This window comes from Pyrus communis, chromosome 11 (assembly GCF_041283825.1).
Source record: "Pyrus communis isolate YQ-2024b chromosome 11, ASM4128382v1, whole genome shotgun sequence".
NCBI classification, from domain to species: Eukaryota; Viridiplantae; Streptophyta; class Magnoliopsida; order Rosales; family Rosaceae; genus Pyrus; species Pyrus communis.
The window spans coordinates 28,825,831-28,849,316 of NC_142575.1; the positions used below are offsets into that span (position 1 = coordinate 28,825,831).

General features: G+C 34.1%; 1 protein-coding gene and 1 long non-coding RNA gene across 2 annotated transcripts; one reads left to right on the plus strand and one right to left on the minus strand.

The window, feature by feature from the left end:
• Positions 1-215: 215 nt before the first annotated feature.
• On the minus strand, positions 216-1,305 carry LOC148693235 (uncharacterized). Its single transcript, XR_015953681.1, has 2 exons — positions 843-1,305; positions 216-746 (listed from the first exon to the last, which is right to left on the minus strand). It is a non-coding gene; the product is annotated as an uncharacterized LOC148693235 (long non-coding RNA).
• Positions 1,306-10,419: 9,114 nt separating this feature from the next.
• LOC137742271 (P-loop containing nucleoside triphosphate hydrolases superfamily protein) lies at positions 10,420-15,762 on the plus strand. The gene is made up of 9 exons (XM_068482095.2): positions 10,420-11,136; positions 11,630-11,844; positions 12,244-12,394; positions 12,949-13,140; positions 13,533-13,695; positions 13,777-14,018; positions 14,682-14,861; positions 14,943-15,065; positions 15,226-15,762. The coding sequence occupies exons 1-9, from the start codon at positions 10,699-10,701 to the stop codon at positions 15,532-15,534; spliced, it is 2,013 nt and encodes a 670-aa protein (XP_068338196.2). The 5' UTR covers positions 10,420-10,698; the 3' UTR covers positions 15,535-15,762.
• The last annotated feature ends 7,724 nt before the right edge of the window (positions 15,763-23,486 follow it).

The following is a 23,486-nucleotide window of genomic DNA, read 5'->3' on the forward strand; positions in this document are numbered from 1 at the left end:
CCCTGACCCGCGAATAAAAACTATTCACGAGTTAGGGTGTGCGTCATATCTTAGCTATAGAAATAAATTCTACAACCAAGATATGGTGGAAAATAAAATAAAATTATAATGATTACACCGTACAACATATAACAAATCTTACATACAAATTTTTCGAATACGCCGCGGAATAAAATAGTGTACAAATTAATTCACAACAAATACTACCAATTAGATGATAATTAAATTGTAACAATTCTTTCAAACACATGAAATATATGCAAATGAGATGGATGAATGTATTCACTCCCTTCTAATCTCGCTAACACATACCTAAGGCACCCAAGCTTGCACGTCCCATATGATGCTTATATCACTTGGCTCCAAGTATGTTAGAATATGAGTTAACTCCCATTCATCCCTTAAACCCAATTTTTGTAATTAAACTCTCAATTTCCACTTTATTAAACAGGCATTTCCCCTAACGCTCAATTGTATATTCAAGCCCTTCCCCCGATGCCTGACATATACAAGATTTCATTATTTTTATAATCAACCAATTTGTATACTCAAGCCCTGCACCCTACGCTTGACATATACAAGGTTCATTATTTTATATTCAAGGCAAACTTCAGCCCTTGAATATCCTCACAACTCAAACACTTTACAAGACTCAACACAACTCTTTTTCTTGCTTTGCGATGCATATGTATATGTCATGTTCACATAGATATCAATACTCACATTTTCTTTAACAAGCCTATAAGCTTCAACAAAAATCAAATTGATTAGTAACAAGAGTAATATAATCATAATATTAACAAAATAATAATATTTAATGTAAATGATAAGCAATATGTTACCATTTCCTCCCCCTTGTTCTCTTCACCACTTCCCTTTACTCTTCTTTAATATAGCTGAAATTCTACATATGTAGTAGGGGTCAGATTGCTGAAAAACTTCCATGGAAGGGAGAGAAAGAAACTAGAGATGTTGGCCATGCAAAGAGGTTGGCAGAGAAGGCTAGCTCAACCGAACATTAGCTGTTCAAACTGGGGTACAAGTTAGCACATAGATTGGATTGTCGTGGTTTTTGGATATGTTATAGAGGAGATGATAAAGAACAACATTTGTGAAGGAAGTGTGGAGCTATAAAAAATGGGGTTTTGGTACTCATAACATGGCTGTCCAGTTTTCTGCGGGATTAGAGACTGAGTTGGTATTTCAAACATATTAGATGATCGCACCGTTGGATTTTCCTGAAATTTGGATGTATCATGGTAAAGAGACAGACACACAACTCGCATGAAGAAAGTACCATGATATAGTCTATGGATGATGGTGTTTTGGTCTGTTAAATAGGCTGGACGAATTTCTGGTTTTTGGATATCTTTCTTTCGATAGATGAAAATGATGGTGAGTTTGGTGGAGAGATTTGTCGGATAAGGTCTCATGTATTTTTTTGGGATTTGTCTCACACTTTTTGTACATCATTCTCAAGGGAAATAAATGGAGATTTTCGATGGTTTGGTGCAAGTGCTTTTCATGGCAATGATCTCCAATTGTAAATGCATAAACAACACAAGATTTAAGTGGTTCGCCAAATCAACAACATCCACTGGGGTTTGCTTTCGTTGTATTTCACTATATATGAGGGACTTACAAATACAATGAAAGATGGATTAAAAGCCTTGAAGAAAGATAAAGAGGTAATATGAAAGGGAGGATGGCTTTTATTTTGGAGTTGTTCTTTTTCTTTTTCTTCCTATTCTCTTCTCTCCATGTCTTCCGTTGGTTCTTGCTCCTACCTTTATAAAGATTGCATGACATCTTCCTCTCCAAAGAATCTCCACAAGTGTGCCAATAGAAAGAAAGCAAGTGTTGTACCAATCATTAAACATAAAGTGTGTTCCAATAGAAACACATGCACCAAATGTTAACCTAATTATCACCACAAAATGTGTTCCAATAACAAGGCAATAAATGTTGTCCTAATCCTTAGCAATGAAATGTGGTCCAATAGCAAAACAACAAATGTGAAGCTAATCAATATCATGCAACGTGAACAAACACTCAAAAGCCACATCCAAAGTCTAAGGGATATGAATCCCACCTCTTCAAATTTTGGAGGGATGAATCATCACCAAACATTTAACTCTTAAATTCCTAATGAAGACAAACTTGCCAACTCACCCTTAAGTAGACTTCCACCTTTACATTTAGAGTGGTGAGTAATCACCAAATCATTAACTCCTAATGTTACAAAATCTCCACCTCATCTTTGACAGAAAATATCAAGACAAAATTACTCATTTAGTCAAACCTCCAAATCTCGGTCCCTTTGTGAGGAAAATCAAACCAAACTCATTTAATCTCCCTTCTCCAATTCAAACTAAAAATATCTCTAATTACATATGAACATGAAATAGCTAGTTTTTGAAATAATTTGTAGCATAAAGGATTTTACATTGAAACTATTTTACATATTGAAAATAGGTAAGTAAAAATAATTACCCACATACATACATATATACATATTATCATTTTTTTTTTAAATACAGGGTAGTATCCAATCCTACAATTCTACGAATCTTAATCAACTTTTTTGTGATGATCTTTAAAGTACTTTGTAAAAAACCTAGTTGGGATTCATCATTCATTAAATATTTAAACGCCAGATATTCAAAAATGTCATAATATAAATGGAGAAAATGATATATTTTTTTCGTATTTTTCCACTTATTTTATAACAGGTGGAGTATCTATTTGAATACGAATACTTTGAAAAAGTTCACTTTTAACTCTACATTGCTCTGTCATTTTTTATTAGGATTTTTATCACAAATGATCCCTGAGATTAATCAAACTCGTCATTTTGGTCTCTCACTTTCAAAATCAATCAATGTCGTTCCTAACATTCACTACCGCACATCAATTTGGTCATTCCGTTAAAATTATGTCAACTATTTTGTTAGTTTGCATGTAGGACCTACAAATCCAATGAAATGATGACACGTGGATTACACAAAATAAGGGTTTTTATCACAAATGGTCCCTGACATTAATCCAACACCTCATTTTGGTCCCTGAGTATCAAAAATTAATAAATTTGATCCCTGACTTTCAATACTGCACGTTAATTGAATCATTCCGTTAAAGTTTCGTCAATATCTTTTGTCCCACTCAATCATATGGTGTCACACAGATTAACTATAAGAAGCTTTTTTTTTTTTACGATTTAAAACTAAAAGTAAAATAAGAAACTAAAAACCAAAACTAAAAGAAAAAAAAGTCATCGCCGTCTTCATCAGGTTATGCTCAAAAAGAAAAAGGAGGCACCATGACACCACTAAAGTATTTGGCCTCCTGAACTCACTCCTCATTCTCTTTAGTTGTTTATAATCCTATCAAATTTTAATTGAATTTGGATTCGATTTTATTGAATTTAGATTGATTTTTTTTCTTCCAATTGCGGTTGTGGGATGCGAGAAAAATGTCAGCGGGGCCATTGGTTCACTCTTAAAAAATGTAGTTTCTTATAGTTAATTTCGTTGAGTCATATAATTGGATTAGTGAGATCACATCAACACATAAACAAAAAATATTAATGAAATTTTAACGGAATAACTGAATTGATGTGCGGTAGTGAAAGTTAGAGACAAAATTTATCAATTTTTGAAACTCAGAGACCAAAATGAGTAATTGGATCAATGTCATGGATCATTTTCGAGAAAAACCCTTATTTTATGTAATACACGTGTCACCATTTCATTGGATTTATGGGTCCCACATACAAACTAACATAATAGTTGATGGAATCTTAACGGAATGACCAACTTGATGTGGGGTAGTGAATGTCAGGAATGACATTGATTGATTTTGAAAATGAGGAACCAAAATAATGAGTTTGATTAATCTCAAAGACCATTTGTGATATAAAAAAAATAAAAAATAAACCTTTTTATTTTGGGTATTGCTGTTCACATACTTATTTTTACCTTTCATATACTCTTGTTAATTTTTATTCATTAATTTTCTTTAATTCATGCAATCCAACAGATAAAATTTAATAGAAGTATGTAAAAAGTAAAATTAAATACCAAGAACAAATCCTTCCCCATCGTTATCAGAAACAGTGAGACTTAGACTACAATAAACTAATATATTTTCTAGTCACTATTATCATGACTGTTTCATAATTCTCCAACCACTTTACAGTTGGTCTAGTTTCCGTTGTACACGCATATTTTTTAATTTTTATAATACTTCCTTTTCATATGGGTAACAGTAAAATAATGTTTTAATCAAAGATAATCATTTGTGAGAATTTATATGACATCTGACATTGTTCTTCACGTGGGAGTTGATTGTGTAGGGTCGCGTGGAAATGGGTCTACGATGCTCAATTAGGTCTCTGAGATTTAGGGTTTTGTGTCCAAAGGTAAAGGGCTTTTTGGGCATGTGAGGTAAGGCCCACCTGAAATGATTTATATCTGTATACAGGGAAGTTACGTATAACATTCAACTAGTCAAATTCCTAACTTTATTAGTTTTCGAAGTTGCTGACAAGTTAGCTATTTAAAGTTAGTCTCGTCTTTAACTCAACTAGCTATTTAAAGTTGGATAATACTTGCATTCCGTTTTAAGGGGATGAGTTCATTTTCTCATTTGTAATAACGCATCTTTACTGTAGAAACTTTATAATCAAAACTATTCAATCTCTTAATCTACATTTGAAGATCATGCATACAAAAAATCATTCGAATCCGATATCATTTAGTCATCAAAATGTATCATATAAATCAACAATTCATCACAAATATGTTATTTGGTATACACACTGTTGATTTATTTGATTTATTTGGATGACTTTGAATGATTTTTTGTAGGGATCATCTTCAAATGAAAGATTAAGAGATTAAACGGTTTCAATTATTAAATTTACATGATAAAAATACATTATTTGCAAATGGAAGAATGAGTTCTTCCCCCATTGGAGGAATGCAAGCTTTATCCTTTAGAGTTGCTCTCATCTTATCTTTTCTTATTTGGCATGAGACTCTATTTTTGGAGAATCTTTTTTAGCACACGAATTTTATTTTTTTTAGCATCTTGGTCTACAAGTTAGTTTTTTCTTCTTGAAGATTTTCATTTTTTACCTAATCTTCTTTTATTTTTTTATTTTTTTAGCTTGTTTTGCATGTTATTATCTTTTTTTCGGTTTTGGCACATGGTTTTCCCGCTGTTTCGATTCCCCTTTGTCTAAACTTAGATAATCTAAGTCACAATTATAAGTACTAATTAAGGTGATGTGATTTCATGGTTTAGAAGCCAACTAGGTGTTAGCCAGTTACGGCCCAACATTTCTGCCACAATCGACAACCACAATCTTCACGCATTAAAGTGATGGGTATCGACAATACAGTATTTTTCCACCATTAATGTTAGTTGTATAGATTGTTTTAGAAGAATACAAAAGGTATATATGTATGTATCTAATGATTGAATTCTTGGCAAGTAATAACAGTACAAAGTGAGAACAATCTAGTTAAAAGATGTCATAAATGTACATCTCATCAAACTCAACATGTGACATCTTTAAAGAAACTACTATCTCACTCAGTACCCCAATAATACGAGAATAATTGACGATTCAATTATTTAAATGTCAATTAGATATGAAAGAAGAAAATCATGTACAAGATCTTATAACTTTGGGTCGTTGTTAGAGGTATGTGTAGTAAGAAGAAATAGGGTCCATATAAACATGCTGAGAGAGAGAGACATGCAGATGCAAGCCGAGGTGTGGTGTTGGTGAGTATTAACTATTAACTTTTAAGCATGCATGGCCTATACCTACAGTGCATCCTTTTGGACATTGCAAGTTAGAAGGGTTTTGTCAAAAATAAAGTGCATGCGAGAGTAACAGTCGCAACAATTGGTTTCTGTCGTGCTGCGGGGACGGTGACACCAAATTGCTTGGACCTTCTGCGCTCGTGAATCATGATCCCTGCTCACTCACTGCAAACAACCGGCAAGGGTTCACTACAGAGAGAGAGAGAGAGAGAGAGAGAGAGAGAGAGAGAGAGAGAGAGAGAGTATATGTTGTTTAGCTTGTCTTGATTGATCAGATTGAAAAAATCGACGGTTTAAATTATGAAACATGATTTTGAATTGTGGAAATAATCCAACACCAAGTCACGTGGCCATTTGCTTTCTTAAATAGATATCTATGGACTTCTTTTGAAGTTCTGCGAATTTACTTGTTATGTAATATGAAAGTTACTATTGTTCCATGTCGCATGATAATACAGTTTCATGATTCAAACCGGTTATTTTTAATTCTCATTCAATATTCAATGATAATTTTTTTTTCAAACGAAACGACAACGTTTTATTGATAAAAATAGGAAAGATTAAAATCTTCAAAAAGTACGTCCTAGATCAAATGTGAAGGCTCCTTAAAAGCCAAACCAACAAAAATCAAAAGTAGAGTATTAGGTCAACTTAGTAATTGTCTCTGCTACCGTATTGACGGATCTACGAATATGACAAATCTCACACCTCTTCTTTAGTGGACTCTGCAATCAACCTCAGTGGGGAGTTGCTTGGTGAAGGCCGCCAACAGCTGCACCACCACCAACGCATCACTCTCAAGAACCACCTTAGAAAGGGCCAATGTTTTTTTTACATGTGAACTGTAGCTTGGATTGTGTTCTTAAATATATGCCGATAGCACGATTCCTTTTACACCAGAAATCTAATGTTACTTTCAATTGATAGTGAAGCATTGAAATCTTTTCCTTTCAAAATACACACGTCTAAGGAATTTGGCAATTGAGAAAAGAGGATCGATGCTTCTTTGGCAATAAACTTTAGCTTAGGGCGGAAAAGGAAAATTCCATATTTGGTTGGAAATGTACAATTCATGGTTAACTGTCTTGGTAATTTATAGAAGTGCATTAAGAAAAAGTTAAAGTGGAATTCATTTGTGATGGATTATTTTCATTATCTTTGGATTGAGTACAGAAACATTGAGCGAACGATTCTCAACCATTGATTGATGTAAATAAATTATAAAAAAAAAAAAAAAAAAAAATCAATGAAGAACTAAAATGCATCACGTGTAAACGATTGACAAACATTGGCATTATAATTAATAAATCAACTGGGTCGTCTCTAATATTTCGGAAACTATGTGAAGAAATTCTAAACAGGCCCTTTTGCTCTGCTACCTAATTACATAATCTCACCAAAATGTACTGAAACTTTACCATGTATTAGTATCATAATTAAAAGAAATTTTATTACTAAAATTATATGATCAATCAATAAAATCAGTAGTGAACATATAAAAGAAGTTATGAAACCAAACAAATGATGAATAATATAGCAAAACACTACATCAAAGGGCAGATCCACAACTTCAAATGATATTAAAAATTTGAAATCGAAAATCCACACATTCTTTCCTTAATCTCTTAACCTCTTAACCTCTCACTCCATTCTCTCAGCCCAAACAAGTATCAAAGTAATTAAATCGCAAAGTTAATTAATCTAACCATATATCAACCAAAAGTTGGGCCCTTCTAAAGGCGAGGTCCATGTGCAATTACACAAGTTGCTCGTCCTCAAAATGGGCACTAAAATCAAACCTAGTTACTTAGTTTTCATGTTTTAGCTAGCTTACTTTGTAAATAGGGTACTTGTCTCTATCAAGAATCTCCAGTTCCTTCTCATCCAGACAAAGGCTCACACTCATTTGAAAAATTAAACAAAAATTGGAAAAGTTCAAATGAACTTTCACAATCATGCTAACACGAGGTGTTGATCTTATGGCGCAAGGTATGATATGATTCTTTAAGATATTGACTTGAAAAATTAAGGATTTCTAGAAATAAATAGCCTTTGTCAAGCCTTTTAGACCCACTTAATTAAACGTAAGTCTCAAGACTCTCATTAATTTTTAGACCCACTTAAATATCATGGTATTTGACAAATTAAGAGATTCTAATTGTTGGATGAGTCTATACGATTTTAATTTATGCAATTCAAATATTAAAAATGAACGGAAGTGTATAAGGGGAAAGATATGTGTAAAAATCACTTTCCCGTCTTTAAAATTTTACAAAATATCCAAACTAATAGGATCAAATTACAATATCATAATTTAGTTACAACAATTGGACATGGGTTAAGTTTGCACCGTTATAATATCATGAAACTCTCAGCTGAAGTATAATATCATAATTTAGTTACAACAACTAGACATGAGTTAAGCTTGCACCGTTGTAATATCATGAAACTCTCGGCTAAAGTATAATATCATAATTTAGTTACAATGACTAGGCATGAGTTAAGTTTGCACCGTTGTAATATCATCAAACTCTCAGTTGAAGCATGGAGACACCTCATGAAATATTAAGCTAAAAAGTATGGTGACATCTTATGCTTAAGATTTCAATTTGGAATTAATTTATATTGCTCATAGAAGAAGTAAATGGGAAGATAATTCTTTACTTGAGAAAATGAATGAGAATTCTGTTTTGTGGAAAATCCTCATTTGCAAGGGCTGCAGTCCATGTTGGACATACATGAGCTAAGTGGGCTGTTGGGTTAACTTGCTGGGCTTCAATAGTATAGGGTCTGGTCTAATGAGGCCCAACCTAGGATCAGCCCCGACCCAATCCAAAAATCCAACTTCATTTCTTTAAGCACTATGATTTCCAGGGCTGGTTAGGTTTGGATACCGAAACCCAAACCATATTACCGAACCGAAAGTTTCGAGACGGAATTTTGATAACCGAAGATAAACCGAAATTTGGGTAATACTGAAAAACTTTTTCGGTGGGGTTCGGGACTGGGCCTTCACTCTCACATTGTTGGACTTTTTTTTTATTTTATTTAGATTTTGGGCTGAAATTTGGTCAGCCCAATTTTCTGTAATATTGAAAGTGCAACATATTCAAGTCCTGGCTCCAATCATACTTGATTTTCTGCGCATATTTTTGTTTTGGGAAATTTTATTTAAACTCATGTAATCTCTTTCTACACTCAATTTAAATTTTAAATATTAATTGTCTATTTTAGCCTATTGCATAATTACTATTAAGTACAAAATGAAATTAATAATAAAACTCAAAATTCTCAATAAACCCAGACACTGTAATTAAACCCTAGCATCACCCTTTGTTTATCCTACGTCCATTCCGGCTAAAACCCTAATAGTTCTGATAGAGAAAAACAAGTTTTTTTTATCGATGGATAGTGATTTTGAAGTTTTGAATCCTTCAACTAAGGTATGACTCGATTTATAGATATTTTGTTTGTGTTGCTTCTTCTTTGAATTAAATTTCATGCTTATTATATTATATTGTGTTTTTTTTCTCTGCCGTCTGTTTGCCCCCAAAACACCATTGCAAGGACTTTTGATTAGTAGTGCAAAGACATATAACTTGATTCTTGGTGCAAATAACGATTGCCCAACCTCATAAAAATTGACCACTCACTGGTGGGTGAGATGTCTCCATCCAAATCCAAAGCATCAAGGTCAAATGTTTTTCTGGCAAAGTGATGGACTGAACTGGAACTTGCATTGCATTCTTTGGCAAATTCAAATCTATGGAAGGATCTCTTGGATTCCAAATCTATGGATGGGTTTGGTAGTAGAAAAAAAAAAAAAAACAGCCATGGAAATGCTAGTCATATGCAATTATATAGGGGCAAAGGACGCCTCTTTGAAGAAAAAAAAATATTTAGTTAGTGATGTTATTTTATAAAAGAAATGGGTGTAAAGATAACTTTACATTTTGAATTGGGTTTGAGAGGGTAGTTTAGGTAATAAATTTGGGTTTTAAAGAGATATTAATTCTTTAATTAAAAAAATATGGGTGAAGAGAGTAAGTTGGATGTAAAAAGATGTTAGATGGGTTCAAATAAAAATTCTCTTTTGCTTTGTTACATTTTTTTTTCTTTTTTTTTTTGGGTAGCAATTAAATTGAATTAAAAAAAAAGAAAAAAAGAAAAAAAAAAAGAAAGAACAATGACTAGAATTAAGAAAGGCGCACAAGCAAGGAAAATAAGTGTGCATAAATCACTCTCGTGTGGATAGTAACCCACAATCTCATTTCTCTATAGGTTTGTTTGAATAAAGTGGTGGTAACTTATCTGGCTCCAAATTAGAGCCCCTTCATGAAAACAATCTAATTTCAATCCATAAGTTCATAACATCAAGTGTTAGTTTTGGTTAATTTTTTTAATTATAAGTAGTTAGAAATTTACGAAAAAAATTTTTAATATCACCAAATCAGTTTTCTACATACGCATAACATGATCAAATCTATAAAAATATCGTCAATGATGTGAAATAATGTATCTTTATCACGATGTTTCGTAGCAAAGCTTAGAATTTATACTTCCAAATTAATTAATTAATTAATTATATATGGTGAATATTCCTATCTCCTTTTGTTTGTTTCTTGGATGCACCCTCTATTGGCATCAACCAAAAACATGTTATATGCTTTGAAACGCAATCGATTGTGGCTGAGAATCTGCACACTCCCCCACGGATATCATATCAGAAAAAGAATAAAAACCCATAAAATTTAGCAAATCCAAACTTTCATAAGCCAAAAGTAAAATTGAAATAAAAAAGTTTGGATCACAAACCTTTTGGCTCATGCGTGGTAACTCTTCCCTCCAAAACAGACATATCAGATGCTCAATACCTGCTTTCATCTGCTTTACCCACAACCTCTACTGACAACCCAAATCCAAATCCAAGCTTTTTCTTCCAAATTTCAATGCAAGACTCAATCTTTTCGCCATAAATCCCCACCAATCACATGTTTTCCTCACTTCCTCACCAGAATCCCATCTGGGTACCCAAGGTTTTTTCTGGGTGCTCTGTGTTCTTCGAGTTCATCGTGTTCTGCTTCGCCGGAGGGGGAAGATTTCGACGTGGAATTGGGCCGTCTTTTGGCACTTTTGCCTGAAGAAATGAGGCGGAGGGTCAGCGAGCACCCAGAGCTTCACCAGTTGATTGAAGTGGTTATGGACTTGGGTCGGAAGCCTTTGGCCCGGTTTCCATCTGGGGACTTTGTGCTGTCGGAGCTTCCGATCACGCTTCAGGATCTCGAACAAGCTACTTCTCAGGTGAAATGTTCGTGCCCGCTTACTGTTTGAGAAAATGACTTGGATTGATACAAGTTTAATTTGTGATAAGAGATTTAGTGTGGATATTAATCATAGTTGTTGTACGTATCTCATGAGTTTTTGTTTCTGGGTCAGCTCGGCTATGAAAGGCAAATGATTTTGCCTTTGTGTTTTCGTAGTCGAAAATTCTCATCCTCTTGTTGCATTGTGAAAGGAGGAGTCTGGTTTAAAGTAATTGGCTTCATTGTTACGGGGATTTTGAGTTAAGAGCTTTACGTACAGGGTTAAAGAAGAGTAAATTGTAGTGGTGCATTTTGTGCATGAATGAATTAGATACTGTAGATCACGTTTTTTACACTGTCCTGTGGTCTTGAGTCCTTGTTTGAATACCTTGTACTTACAATGTTAACCGCTTTTTTCTAAAGCGTTTTTATGCTTTAAGTGATTATATAAGAGAATACCATGCTTGCCACTTACCAGCTGCATGTTGTAGGTTGGTGATTTTGCCGTTGACAATCGAGCAGGCATTAGTAGGACATTACACCGCATTAGTGCCATTAGGAATCGAAAGGGTGTCATTATTGGTCTAACTTGTCGTGTTGGGAGGGCAATATCAGGCAGTGCTGGTTTGCTGCGAGATTTGGTTCAGGATGGCGGTTCTTTGTTACTCATTGGGCCTCCAGGGGTAGGAAAAACAACAATTATCAGGTTAGTCTCTCTTGTTCTCTCTATATTTGAGTTAACATACCTTATCATAATATCTGATTCAGTAATTTACTCAAGATATCGCAGATATTATGCTTTTTAAGGAATTAGAATTTTCAAAATTATGCAATTTGAAATATCCCGGATGAACTGTGAAGCCCCACATTTACTGATAATCTATCTTAACACTTGCAAAATGAACACTATAGATGCCTAGGAAAATTTTCAGCAGTAACTTGCTAATAAGTATAAAATAAAATTAAAAACTTAAATTTACTCTCTAGATGGGAGCTGCTTTCCAATTTTTCCACTAAACCAAATGCCCGATTTCTGAAATTTATTGTACAATATAGTTTCTGGAAACTTATATCATTCTGATTTCTGTGATACTCTTACTTGTAGGGAAATTGCTCGAATGCTTGCAAATGATTATAAGAAACGTGTGATGATTGTTGACACCTCCAATGAGATTGGTGGGGATGGTGATATACCCCATGGAGGAATAGGCAGTGCCCGACGAATGCAGGTCCCCTTCTCTGATATGCAACATAAGGTATGATTCAAAAATGTAAGATATGAGTTATTTTGTTGAATAGTGTCACTATCCTGTTATTTGTATTGACAAGATGAGGGTGAAAATTTCACGATTAAGAGTTTTCACTGATGGACGCTAAATTCCATTTGTAAAATGCATATTGATAGAATAAAACACTTACAACTAGCTATTGATATAATGGTATTTGCCTTCACTTTGTCAGGCCAAGTTCAAATACCACCTCCCCTGGAGAAAAAGGAAACCATAAGTATATTGTATGGTTGTACCACCACCCCCCACCAACCCCCACCCCCTCCTCTCTCTCCTTTCTCAATAAAATAAACACATATATAAATTATATTAAGGAGTGTAAAAGGACATAGATCCTCTGTTGTGTGCTGTGCAGCCTTGGCTTTTTAGTTTGCTAACATCTTAGCTAGTATCTCATTAAGTTTCTGTGATATTGATACCGTAGTGTCTCATCTAATTTTTTTAGATTCAGATAAGCTATGTTCTTATGTTCTGTTTTCATCATTAAATGATCCGCATGCTTATTATCTATTTTTATTCAGGTCTTGATAGAGGCTGTTGAAAATCATATGCCACAAGTGATTGTAATTGATGAAATTGGCACTAAACTTGAAGCATTGGCTGCAAGCACAATTGCGCAACGTGGAATTCAGTTAGTTGCCACTGCTCATGGTGTAACTATTGAGAATTTAATAATGAACCCTTCATTAGAGATGCTTGTTGGAGGAATACAGGTGAGGTAACTATAGTCAAAAGTGATATGGCAATTTACTGCAGATAGGACATTCAACAGCATTGGCATGGCAGCATGACCTCTTTTTTTTATACGAGCGATATTCAGGGAGGGGGGATTCGAACTCAGGACCTCGGGTGCTAGGGAAAATGCTCTTAACCAACTGAGCCGCAAGCCCCTTGCATTTTCTCTCTCATCTTTGATTTTTTATTCTTTTCACTTGATTGATAAGCTTGATATTTAAGTATTGTGCTAAAATAGTGGTGGTAGTGTATGGATCTTTTTATGCTTTTACATGAATGGTTCTTTTCGATTTCTATTTAATTTACTTCTGTTGAATGTATAGGTTAAAGTTATTTATTGTTCAATTACATTTTTGCGATCAATTTTTAGAGTGTGACACTGGGAGATGAAGAGGCCAGCCGGAGGGGGGTTCAGAAGACAGTGCAAGAAAGGAAAGGCCCTGCAACATTTAGTTGTGCGGTGGAGATAATTTCAAAGGATGAATTAAGAGTTCATTGTAGCTTAGAAACAACAGTGGATGCTATTCTCTCAGGTACGCTTCTTTAGAAAAGTCAATTCTTTTTAATTTTCTTCCTTCTGTAAATTAATTCTGAGTCATGGTCTGTTGGTGAAGGTCGTTTCCCAAAATTTGAGGTTCGTAAAATGCACTCTTGGGGACCAGAAACTACTGAAAGGGAAAATTTTATTTACAGTTCCTTGGATGAAGAGGATGAAGAGGACGAAGATGTTTTTGAAGATGCTCTAGATGCGGCCGATAAAGGATCTGGCCATATTGATTTCAACCCTGAGGTCTCTCAAAATATGCGAGAGGATTATTGGGCTGTAGGAAAGCAACTTCGCGTGTTTGTTTATGGGGTAAGACATCATTACCTTGAAGCAACCACTTAGAAACAGAAACTGGTATAGGACAAGGACAAATACTTGAAAAGTGAACCTTTTGAGAAATGATTGCCATCATATTTGTGTTTCTGAGTGATTAATCTTGAAAAATGAGAGAAAAGTCTATAAATCCTATAGGATAGTAACAGAAGAATTCAAATTCCAATCACGTGTCATATTTTTCATTTGTCTCACCACTGTTTCTTTTAGAAGAAATTACAAATTAAATAGGCGGGTAGCATTTGCTTGTCTCTTCTTTTGGATATACAGCGGAAGTTTTTTCGTACTTGTCAACTAACACTGTTAGGTTAATGACTCACAAATCACAGCATCAGAGTAGAAAAATTTTAAATTAATCTTGTAACTACTGACAGAGGCTAAGTGGTCAGTGAATCATTCAGTAGCCTCTTATTTAATGAGGTTCCCTATAAAGTTATAAACTATTCTTGCTATCTCATAGCTTTTCGCTCAATATATATATATATAAACTCTGTGCTGGTAATCAGGTTATCATGGTTGACTGAAATTGCAGATTGTTCGGGCCAGTGAACGACAATTAACATAAATTAAAAGTAGCACGAGTGTGATTACTTGAGCAATTTTCAATTACAATACTTACAGTTTGAGCAGTTATTGTAGATCCTAGAAGCCAGCGTGATACAAGTGATTAAACAGTTGAAGATGGATGAAGCTGCTGTACAGTTAACAGATGATATTAGCCGGGCAGATGCGCTACTTGCCTTGCAATCGAAGCTTAAGAAGAATCCCCGGCTTCAAGCTGTTGCTAAGTCTTATGGAGCACCTGTTTACGTCACTAAGGTAATCAAAACTATACTTTATTTGTTTTATCATAACTCTTCATTGTTATGATTTTACCATTGATTTTTCTTTCTTTTCCAGTCAAACTCATTGGTGGAAATTAGAAAGGCAGTTAGAGCATTGACGAGTGATCATAAAGATGGTCTGAAGGATTACGGGTCAGTAGACAATGTGAAGTCATCTGAAATGATTGATGCTTTAGAGGTGAGCCCAAATCTGATAATAAGTTAACAGAGAGTATACGGAAAAATGGTTGAGGGAATTTTGATTCTTCAGTAATCCACTGGAACGTAAGGTCTAATAAAGTCTAGTCCAATAACTTTGCGTGTTATACGGTTCCATAAAATTGTACTCCATCTTGCAGGAGGCAAGAATAGCCATTGAGCAGGTTGTAATTCCAAAAGGTGAGCCTGTGGAACTTCTTCCGAGGCCATCCCACATTATGTCTGCTCAGATGGACCTTATTCGCAAGTACCAACTGGAAGCAGAAAGAATTGGTAAGGAGCCAGATGTGCGACTCCGCATCCTTCCATTTCATTCTACGACAATAGAAGAGAATCATACTAGCAAAAGAGTTGGTGCCGATGATGGATTTGATGACTTTCTGGATACCAACGGTAACACGAATGGTTCACTCCGCGTTGTGGACAGATTGCCATTACTTCCTGAATAGCTTTTGGGGTGTTGTTAAAGCATTGCTAGCGTTTTACTGCTAAAATTCATGATGCCACCTGCGAGCTTGGGTGAGGGTGTCTGCAAATCTGTAATATTACATCGTATTACCATGTTCGTAAGAGAGAGAGATGATGATAACATTTAATCAGATTGTACCGATATCATGCTTACGTTTGAACTTTGAAGTGAAACAAATGTTGCATGATCTTGATTTCTGTCGAAGAAACATGTCATTACTTTGTATTGTTTTACCAGTTTCTATTTTTCATATGATCCCTGATAAGAAAAAAGAATTCCTACCTACGTCAAGAGACCATTCTAATTATTTCCGCATACTCGCTTAGAAGTGCTTCTTAGAAAAGCTCCACAAGGGTAGGAAGCACTTTGATACTTGAAAGCATTTTTATCCAAATACCTATAAGTGTTTTTGGAATTGTTAGAACATTAAGGAAGCACACAGAATATCATCTTAATTTCTTATAAATAGTTTCGATTATGATGAAATAACATAACGTTTTCACTTTATAGATTGTAGGCTTCTTAGCCAAAATAATCTTCAAGACTGACATAACTCCTCACTTTGGTCATTGAGATTTAAATCAATAGAAGTAGTCCATGACATTATCCACCGTCAATCATTTTGGTAATTCTATGAACAATCTCTGTTAAATTGAAGAATCACCAGTTCAAGTAGATTGGTTGATTTGACTAAAATACCCTTTATTTAATGTGGATTTTTCACGGAATGACCAAAATAATTGGGTTTTTTAGCCAAAATAGTCTATGAGATTGACATTACTATTCACTTTGGTCTATGAGATTTGAAATCGATAGAAATGGTCCCTGAGTTTGTCCAACATCAATCACTTTCGTCATTCCATGAAAAATCTCCATTAAATTAAGATGAAATAACAAAAATACCCTCATTTTTTGTTAAGTCATTTTGGCTCATTGTTTATTAAAGGGTTTTTATCACCAATGGTCCCTGAGATTGACCAAACACATCATTTTGGTCCCTCACTTTCAAAATCAATAAATGCCGTCCCTAACATTTACTACCGCACATCAATTTGATTTTTCCATTTAGATTCCGTCAATTATTATGTTAGTTTGTATGTGGAACCCACAAATCCAATAAAATTGTGACACGTGGATTACACAAAGAATGGTTTTTACAAATAGTCCTTGACATTGATCAAACTCCTCATTTTGGTTCCTGATTTTTAAAAATCAATAAATTTGGTCTCTGACTTTTACTACAGCACATCAATTTAGTCATTCCGTTAAAATTTCGTCAATATTTTTTGTTAGTGTGATAATATAGTCCCACTAATCCAATTATATGGCATCGCATGAATTAACTATAAAAAATAAAAATAAAAACTATTTTTTTTAAGATTTAAAACTAAAAGTAAAATAAGAGATTAAAAACTAAAACTAAAAGGAAAAAAAAAAAAAAAAAAGACATCATCATCTTCATCTAGGTATGCTAAAAAATAAAAGGAAGGCACCATGACACCACTAAAGCTCTTGGCCTCCTTGAACTCACTTCTCATTCTCTCTAGTTGGTTATAATCCTATCAAATTTGGATTTGATTTTATCAAATTTAGATTGAATTTTTTTTCCAATTGGGATTATGGGATACGAGAGAAATGCCAGCGCGGGATACTCGTCAGTTAGTTCTAAAAAAAAAAAAAAGTTTCTTATAGTTAATCCACTTTGCGTCATATGATTGGATTAGTGGGACTACATCAACACACTAACAAAAAATATTGAAGGAATTTTAATGGAAGGACTCAGTTGATGTAAGATATTGAAAGTCAGGGATCAAATTTATAGATTTTTGAAACCCAGGGACCAAAATGAGGAGTTTGATCAATGTCAAGGACTTGCTACAAAAACCCTTCTTTTGTGTAATCCATGTGTCACCATTTTATTGAATTTGTCGGTCCCACATACAAACTAACATAATAATTGACGGAATTTAAATGGAATGACCAAATTGATGTGTGGTAGTGAATGTCAGGAACGATATTGATTGATTTTGAAAGTGAGAGACCAAAATGATGAGTATGGTCAATCTTAGTTTATTAAATCGAGGTTCATTGTTTATTAAATAGAGGGTATTTTTTCCATTTGGTCGTTCTTTAACAATAACTTGCACAAAGTAACCAAAATGATTGATAGTGGACAAACTCAAAGACCATTTCTATCAATTTCAAATCTCATGGAATAAAGTGAGGAGTTATACTAATCTCATAAACCATTTTAGCTAAAAAGCCAAATGATTTGCAGCAAACAATTTCAGGAACTTCTTCGATCGATTTTAAATCTCAGGAACCCAAGTGAGGAGTTAACCAATATCAGGGACCATTTTGGTTAAAAAACCCAGGTTGTATAATGCGAATCGTTATTAACACTTTAAAATAGTTATCTTATGTTTTTTTTTTCTTTTTCTTTATTTCACTCTATAAATATGTGCATAATGATGTTTTTGTGTCGTATGGATAACGATTCCCTATTTGAATATGACATTCATTTTTCAATCCACTTTGTAGTTGAAGGTGGTATTAAAAAAGCAGCCGTCCAGGACCACAACCATGCCCTTTCCAACAACCCATCTATCTCTCTTTACAAAATATTCAAGCCAAAGATGATGCAAAAGAGTTACTATCTTATTATTTGACCTCCAAACGTCTTATTGCTTGAAAACTCTGCCAATAAATATAAAGACGAAAAAGTTTTGCAGTGGTGCGTACTTTTTTTAAATTCAAACAATATTAATATTTTAAGCTAGATTAAAGGGAAGATGAGAAACTTATCCATAAGAGAAATCCATCATTTAATGTAGGGGTGCATACATTCAAATTAGATAAAATCTAAGGATGTAATGATAGCATATAATCGAATCACTAAGGGGTGGCTCAGTGTATGGGGTGAATTCTAGGTCTATATTTTACATGACTTCTCTTATATTCGATGTTGATGCTGTGAATGACACGATAATGGTCTAGAAAAGGTTGAAATGCCTCTGTAAATCTTCCAGACTCCCGAAAAGATGGATTTGCTGTGAATTCACCACAGTTGGTTCTTTTTAAAAAGAAATGATAGCATATAATATAAATGAAGAGCTTCAGCCAGTGCTAACTGCTAAGTAGTGACAAGATATAGAACAAAAAATTAATTAAACACTTAGATAGTTAACTACGAATATTAATAAGAAAAGAAATAGGACTCATCATGCTAATGATCTAATAAGCACTTGCACTCAAAGTTCTAAAAGGTGCTAAGTGCTAATCGAACGTTGGGTAAGGGCCTAGCGCTTAGGCAGGGCCTATATAGGCAGTTTTTTCCAATTTGAATGAAATTTATTATATACATCTTGCTAGCCCATTGTAGGTTTAGCCCACCCCTACCCTCTTAGTGTAAATAATATCGTTTGTTAAAAAAAAAAAATACATATTGAGATACCTAAATTATAAAATTGAATGACACATATATTAAAAGTATTAGAACATAATGAAAACAAGCATACAATGAGTGTTCATCCAAGTATCCAACAAGTCTCCAATAAGTCTCTTACAATTTATTGAAAATATAAAATGCAAAATAAAAAAATATTTTTTGTCTAAATAAGAGTCGTGAAATAGGCAGTTGAGGGGTCCAGGAGAGCCCTAGGCAGTCTAGACACCCTTTCTTTATTTTTAAAGGACTAGAGATTAGGCGATGTCTAGCTGCTTAGTGTCTAGGCAGGGCCTAGGCGACTCTAGTCGGAGATTTTTAGAACACTTCTTGCTTTTACAAAAACCACCTTATGGCTAAAGAAAAGCAAGAGAGAAAAACCTTAGCTGTCGATCCCTGCCTTTGGCGTTGGGGTTGGCGACAATCCTTTTTTTTTTCTTCTATCTTTTGATTCTCTCTAATTTATTCTAACGACAAAAAATTGGGAGATGTGTGAAAGATAAAAATCAATGTGTGGATAGCACTACTCTTTACAAAACTTTTCTAAAGTCTAAGGGTAATGCTAGGGAGACGAAATTTCTAAACCAAATTTTGTAAACCAATTGATGTGGATGTTGATGATTGGATTATTATTTAAGTGTTGATTAACGTGCTTATTTACTATTGGTGACACATTATTTGGTTTGCAAATTTGGTCTTCCTAGCATTATCCAAAGTCTAAAGCAAAGATTAGTAAAGACTACAAAATGGTGGATAGAATTTAAGCATGAGAATAGAGAAATTTTTCTAATTACACAGAATACCAACATAGCCACAAATTATTACACATATATTTTTAAAATTTTTAATTAATATATTTTAAAAATTGGATATATGAATTAATCGATTATCCATGTTATAACATGTGAAAAAGAACATCACGTGCCAATATTCTACGTACACGCATAAATTTCTCAAAATTTCCCCCTTGGCCTTGATTAGTCGACAGTTTAGGGTTAGTTGATTCGTATATGTTCTTCGGATTTACAACTATTTTGGCCATAATTTAAGTTTTAGTCATCATATATCCATAGCTTTCACTACACGAAAAGTAGTCAGCAGTAATGAAGCAACAGACACCGTTTTAATATCTGTGAGAACTTTTAGCACTTCATAATTATACTGACTCAAATTGTCACTTAACACCATTTCACTGGTCTTTACACGATTAGTAAAAGCAACGGGACAGGAAATTGTAAGTGCACCGTTGCTATATTGCCTTGGGAACACTTTTTCGTGCCTATTGAGACCAATAGACACGAACTTGCTTTCATGTCTTTAGGCTAGTTTTTTTGTAATGTTTGTCCTTGTCACCAATACTATCTACTCGACGAAAACGACAATCTTAAACGCCTGAACAATATTAATTAAGATGGTGATTATCTAGCTGCCTTGCAATATTAATTAAAATGAATCGAAGACAAAAAAAAAGGGAGAAGAACGTACATTAGCATGCAGGATAAAGATATGAGTAAGCCATTTTTTAAATTTAATTACATATTTTGTGTAGGAACTTTTTGTCACCTTGCTCAAATTACATGATTTTATGATTCAGCAAACGCAAAGTGTTAAATTGCTCCTGTTTCTGCCTTCTGGTGCTGATATTGGAGGAGCAGAAAAGCAGCCAAAAAATAGGAGTAGGTGACGACAGTTAAAGACACTGGATCAGAGAAGGCGCAGCATGGTATACAGCGCTTAAAAAAGGGATTTCAGTTTTCTAATTACTATGCGTACGAAAATTCCTAGTGGAAAACATTCGTTGACTCTCATCGATATTGTCTGTGATTTATATTGGTAATATATAATATATCGGTATGTTTTGTTGGCAAAGCAATGTTACTGCATGTAGTTAGGATAGTGCTATTTACACATTTGTTTTTACTTTATTAATTTTTGTAAATTATCTTATTCAATTAATTCAATCCGGCAATTAAGTGAAGTAAAAATGTATATGTAAATAACGCCACTTTTGGTTAATGACATTTCGACCGGACTTTAATTGGGAAGTCAAGTAAAGGCTCTAAATAGTAATAAATCAAATAGTTCAATGCCTCGTCGGGAAAGTTCTAGGTTGGCAATTCCATTACTAGAAAACTTCTTCTTAAATGACCAAAATAAGAATGCTGCATAAGGCCAAAGAGCCCCAGGTACATCATCATAGTTGGCACATAGACAACTCGTTTTTGATCCTTGGTATATTTTGCCTTTAAGCTTAAGTAAATTAACATGGTAGTCGATCGACAAGATTGCCAGATTTGTGGGGTATTATGTTTGTATGGGAAGCCGAAAAATAGACGAAGGAAAAAGTAGACAGGACACGATTATGCAAAGGATCTAAAATGCTTTGTGACCGCACTGTCCGGTAATGAAGCACTGGTAGGGCTTTCCAAGGGTGAGTGTGATACTTATATATAGGAATCAAATATTTTGAGTTTAATTTCTATAACACTATTATTATTCTAGAGTTAGTTTAACATATTGGTACCACATTCATGAGTTTGATATATTGAACTCACGAGTCTAATATATTGAACTTATGAGTTCAATAAATTATTATCACACTCATTTTTTTTCCAACCCACTGTATAAGTGTGATTCTTGTATAAGTTCAATATATTAGTATCACATTTTTTTCTGGCCTACTATGAAGGGCCTTATGGACAGTAATTTCTATACACCATTTTTTCTTGAATGATGACCAAACTTTTACAAATAAAAACCAGACCGAGTTTGAGAGTAGGAAATGAAAGCCTTGTATCAATAGTATAAAAGATTTCTCCTCCACTTTGTTTAGTGCCAATTGGTTCGATTGACTAAACGTTCATAGCTTAAATGTGGAGCATGATGTCACATCACATATAGGTGAGTTTCACCATAAAAAGAGATCGGAAGGTTATTGACAAATTGCCGGTATGAATTGCGTTATTGTGTAGTTGGACACTATGTGTCAAATATCATCAAATCAAATGGGAAATATGAACTGAAAATGAATGTGTGAATGCATGAAATTTCAAAGTCCTTTGTATATATCCCATCATTACTGTCAGTTTTTCAAGGAATGGCTTCACAATAAAGAAATCGAATGTTCACAAACTGGCATGACTACGCATGACACCAAAGTATGCTTTATTAATTTCTTAAAGTAATTCCATTTGAGCACATTTTTTTTTTTGGTCGACATGTTTGAGCACAATGGAAATGTAGGATTCTATATATAAATATACGCCACCATACCCTAACGTGGAGTAAAACACCTACAAGCTGTGAGACCCCAACGTGATGATGGGTAGCCTCAAATTATTGTTCTACCTTCTGCTCACTTTGCTTTCATTGTCAAATTCTGATCAAGCTCGATTTCCAGTGCCATTGTCAGACAAGAGCAACCAACGAGCTATGATGGAGAGTGCCAAACAAGTGTTGAAGGCTAGCAGTGAAAGACAAGTCGGAAAACCTTTCGAGTCCAAAAGGCTGAGTCCGGGAGGACCTGATCCGCGCCATCATTAGTCTATCCCGACATGTAAACATTCAAGCTGCTTTGGACTTTCACAAGAATGTCGAAATCCGCATGATGTAGGTTTCGCACTTTGTGTATGAGAATCCAACGCAATGTGTTAGGTTATACATGTTATCGTCTTTGTGATTCAAAGACTTAAACTCGTGCAAATCTATATACATTTATATGTTTCGAACTTTTTGTCACATATGAATCGTAATAAATTATTATTCTCCAATTAATTCGATGCAATCTTTCATTGATGATAACAAAGGAAAAAGCTAAACATCATGTTTTTAAATTATATTTTGCAGACCACGTACGTAATGTATCTTCATTTTGTGAAAAATTAAAGTCCTACAATAATATGGATATTGCATGCACATGCATGCATGGAGGGATCTACGCTTCTTGGTTTTCCACCTTACGTAAGATGGTGTGATATTCACAAAACTCCTTTTTTTTTTATTGCACACGGTATGTTACCAAAACAATAGCCATCAAGCTTTCTATATATATGCTCTCAAATTTAGAAGCACATTGTTGGGGATCAAAGGGCGTAGATGTAGTTGTTGATAAGTAGAAAATGAGAATTTTTTTTTTTTTTGTTTTTTTTTTTTTTTTGTTTTTTTTTGTCAAACAATGAATTTTGTTAGATTAGATGTAGATTAGCTAATGATGGGGTTTGAACCCACGCCGTCATATAAGGACTCAACACCTTTTCACCATTGTAGTAAATGGCCACTTGCAAAAAATGAGTTGAATTGCATAGTTTTTCTTTTATTAATGGTCAAAGTGCTATTATAAAGGGTCAACTGCTTCTTTATAATTTGGATATATAATCTGTAGTGAAAATTTGGAACATTGTTCTCTATATTCTGACTCAGTTAGAATTTTGGTTTTTAAACTAAAATCTGTGGGCATTGGTCATTAATTGTCGAAATGTGTAATTAGC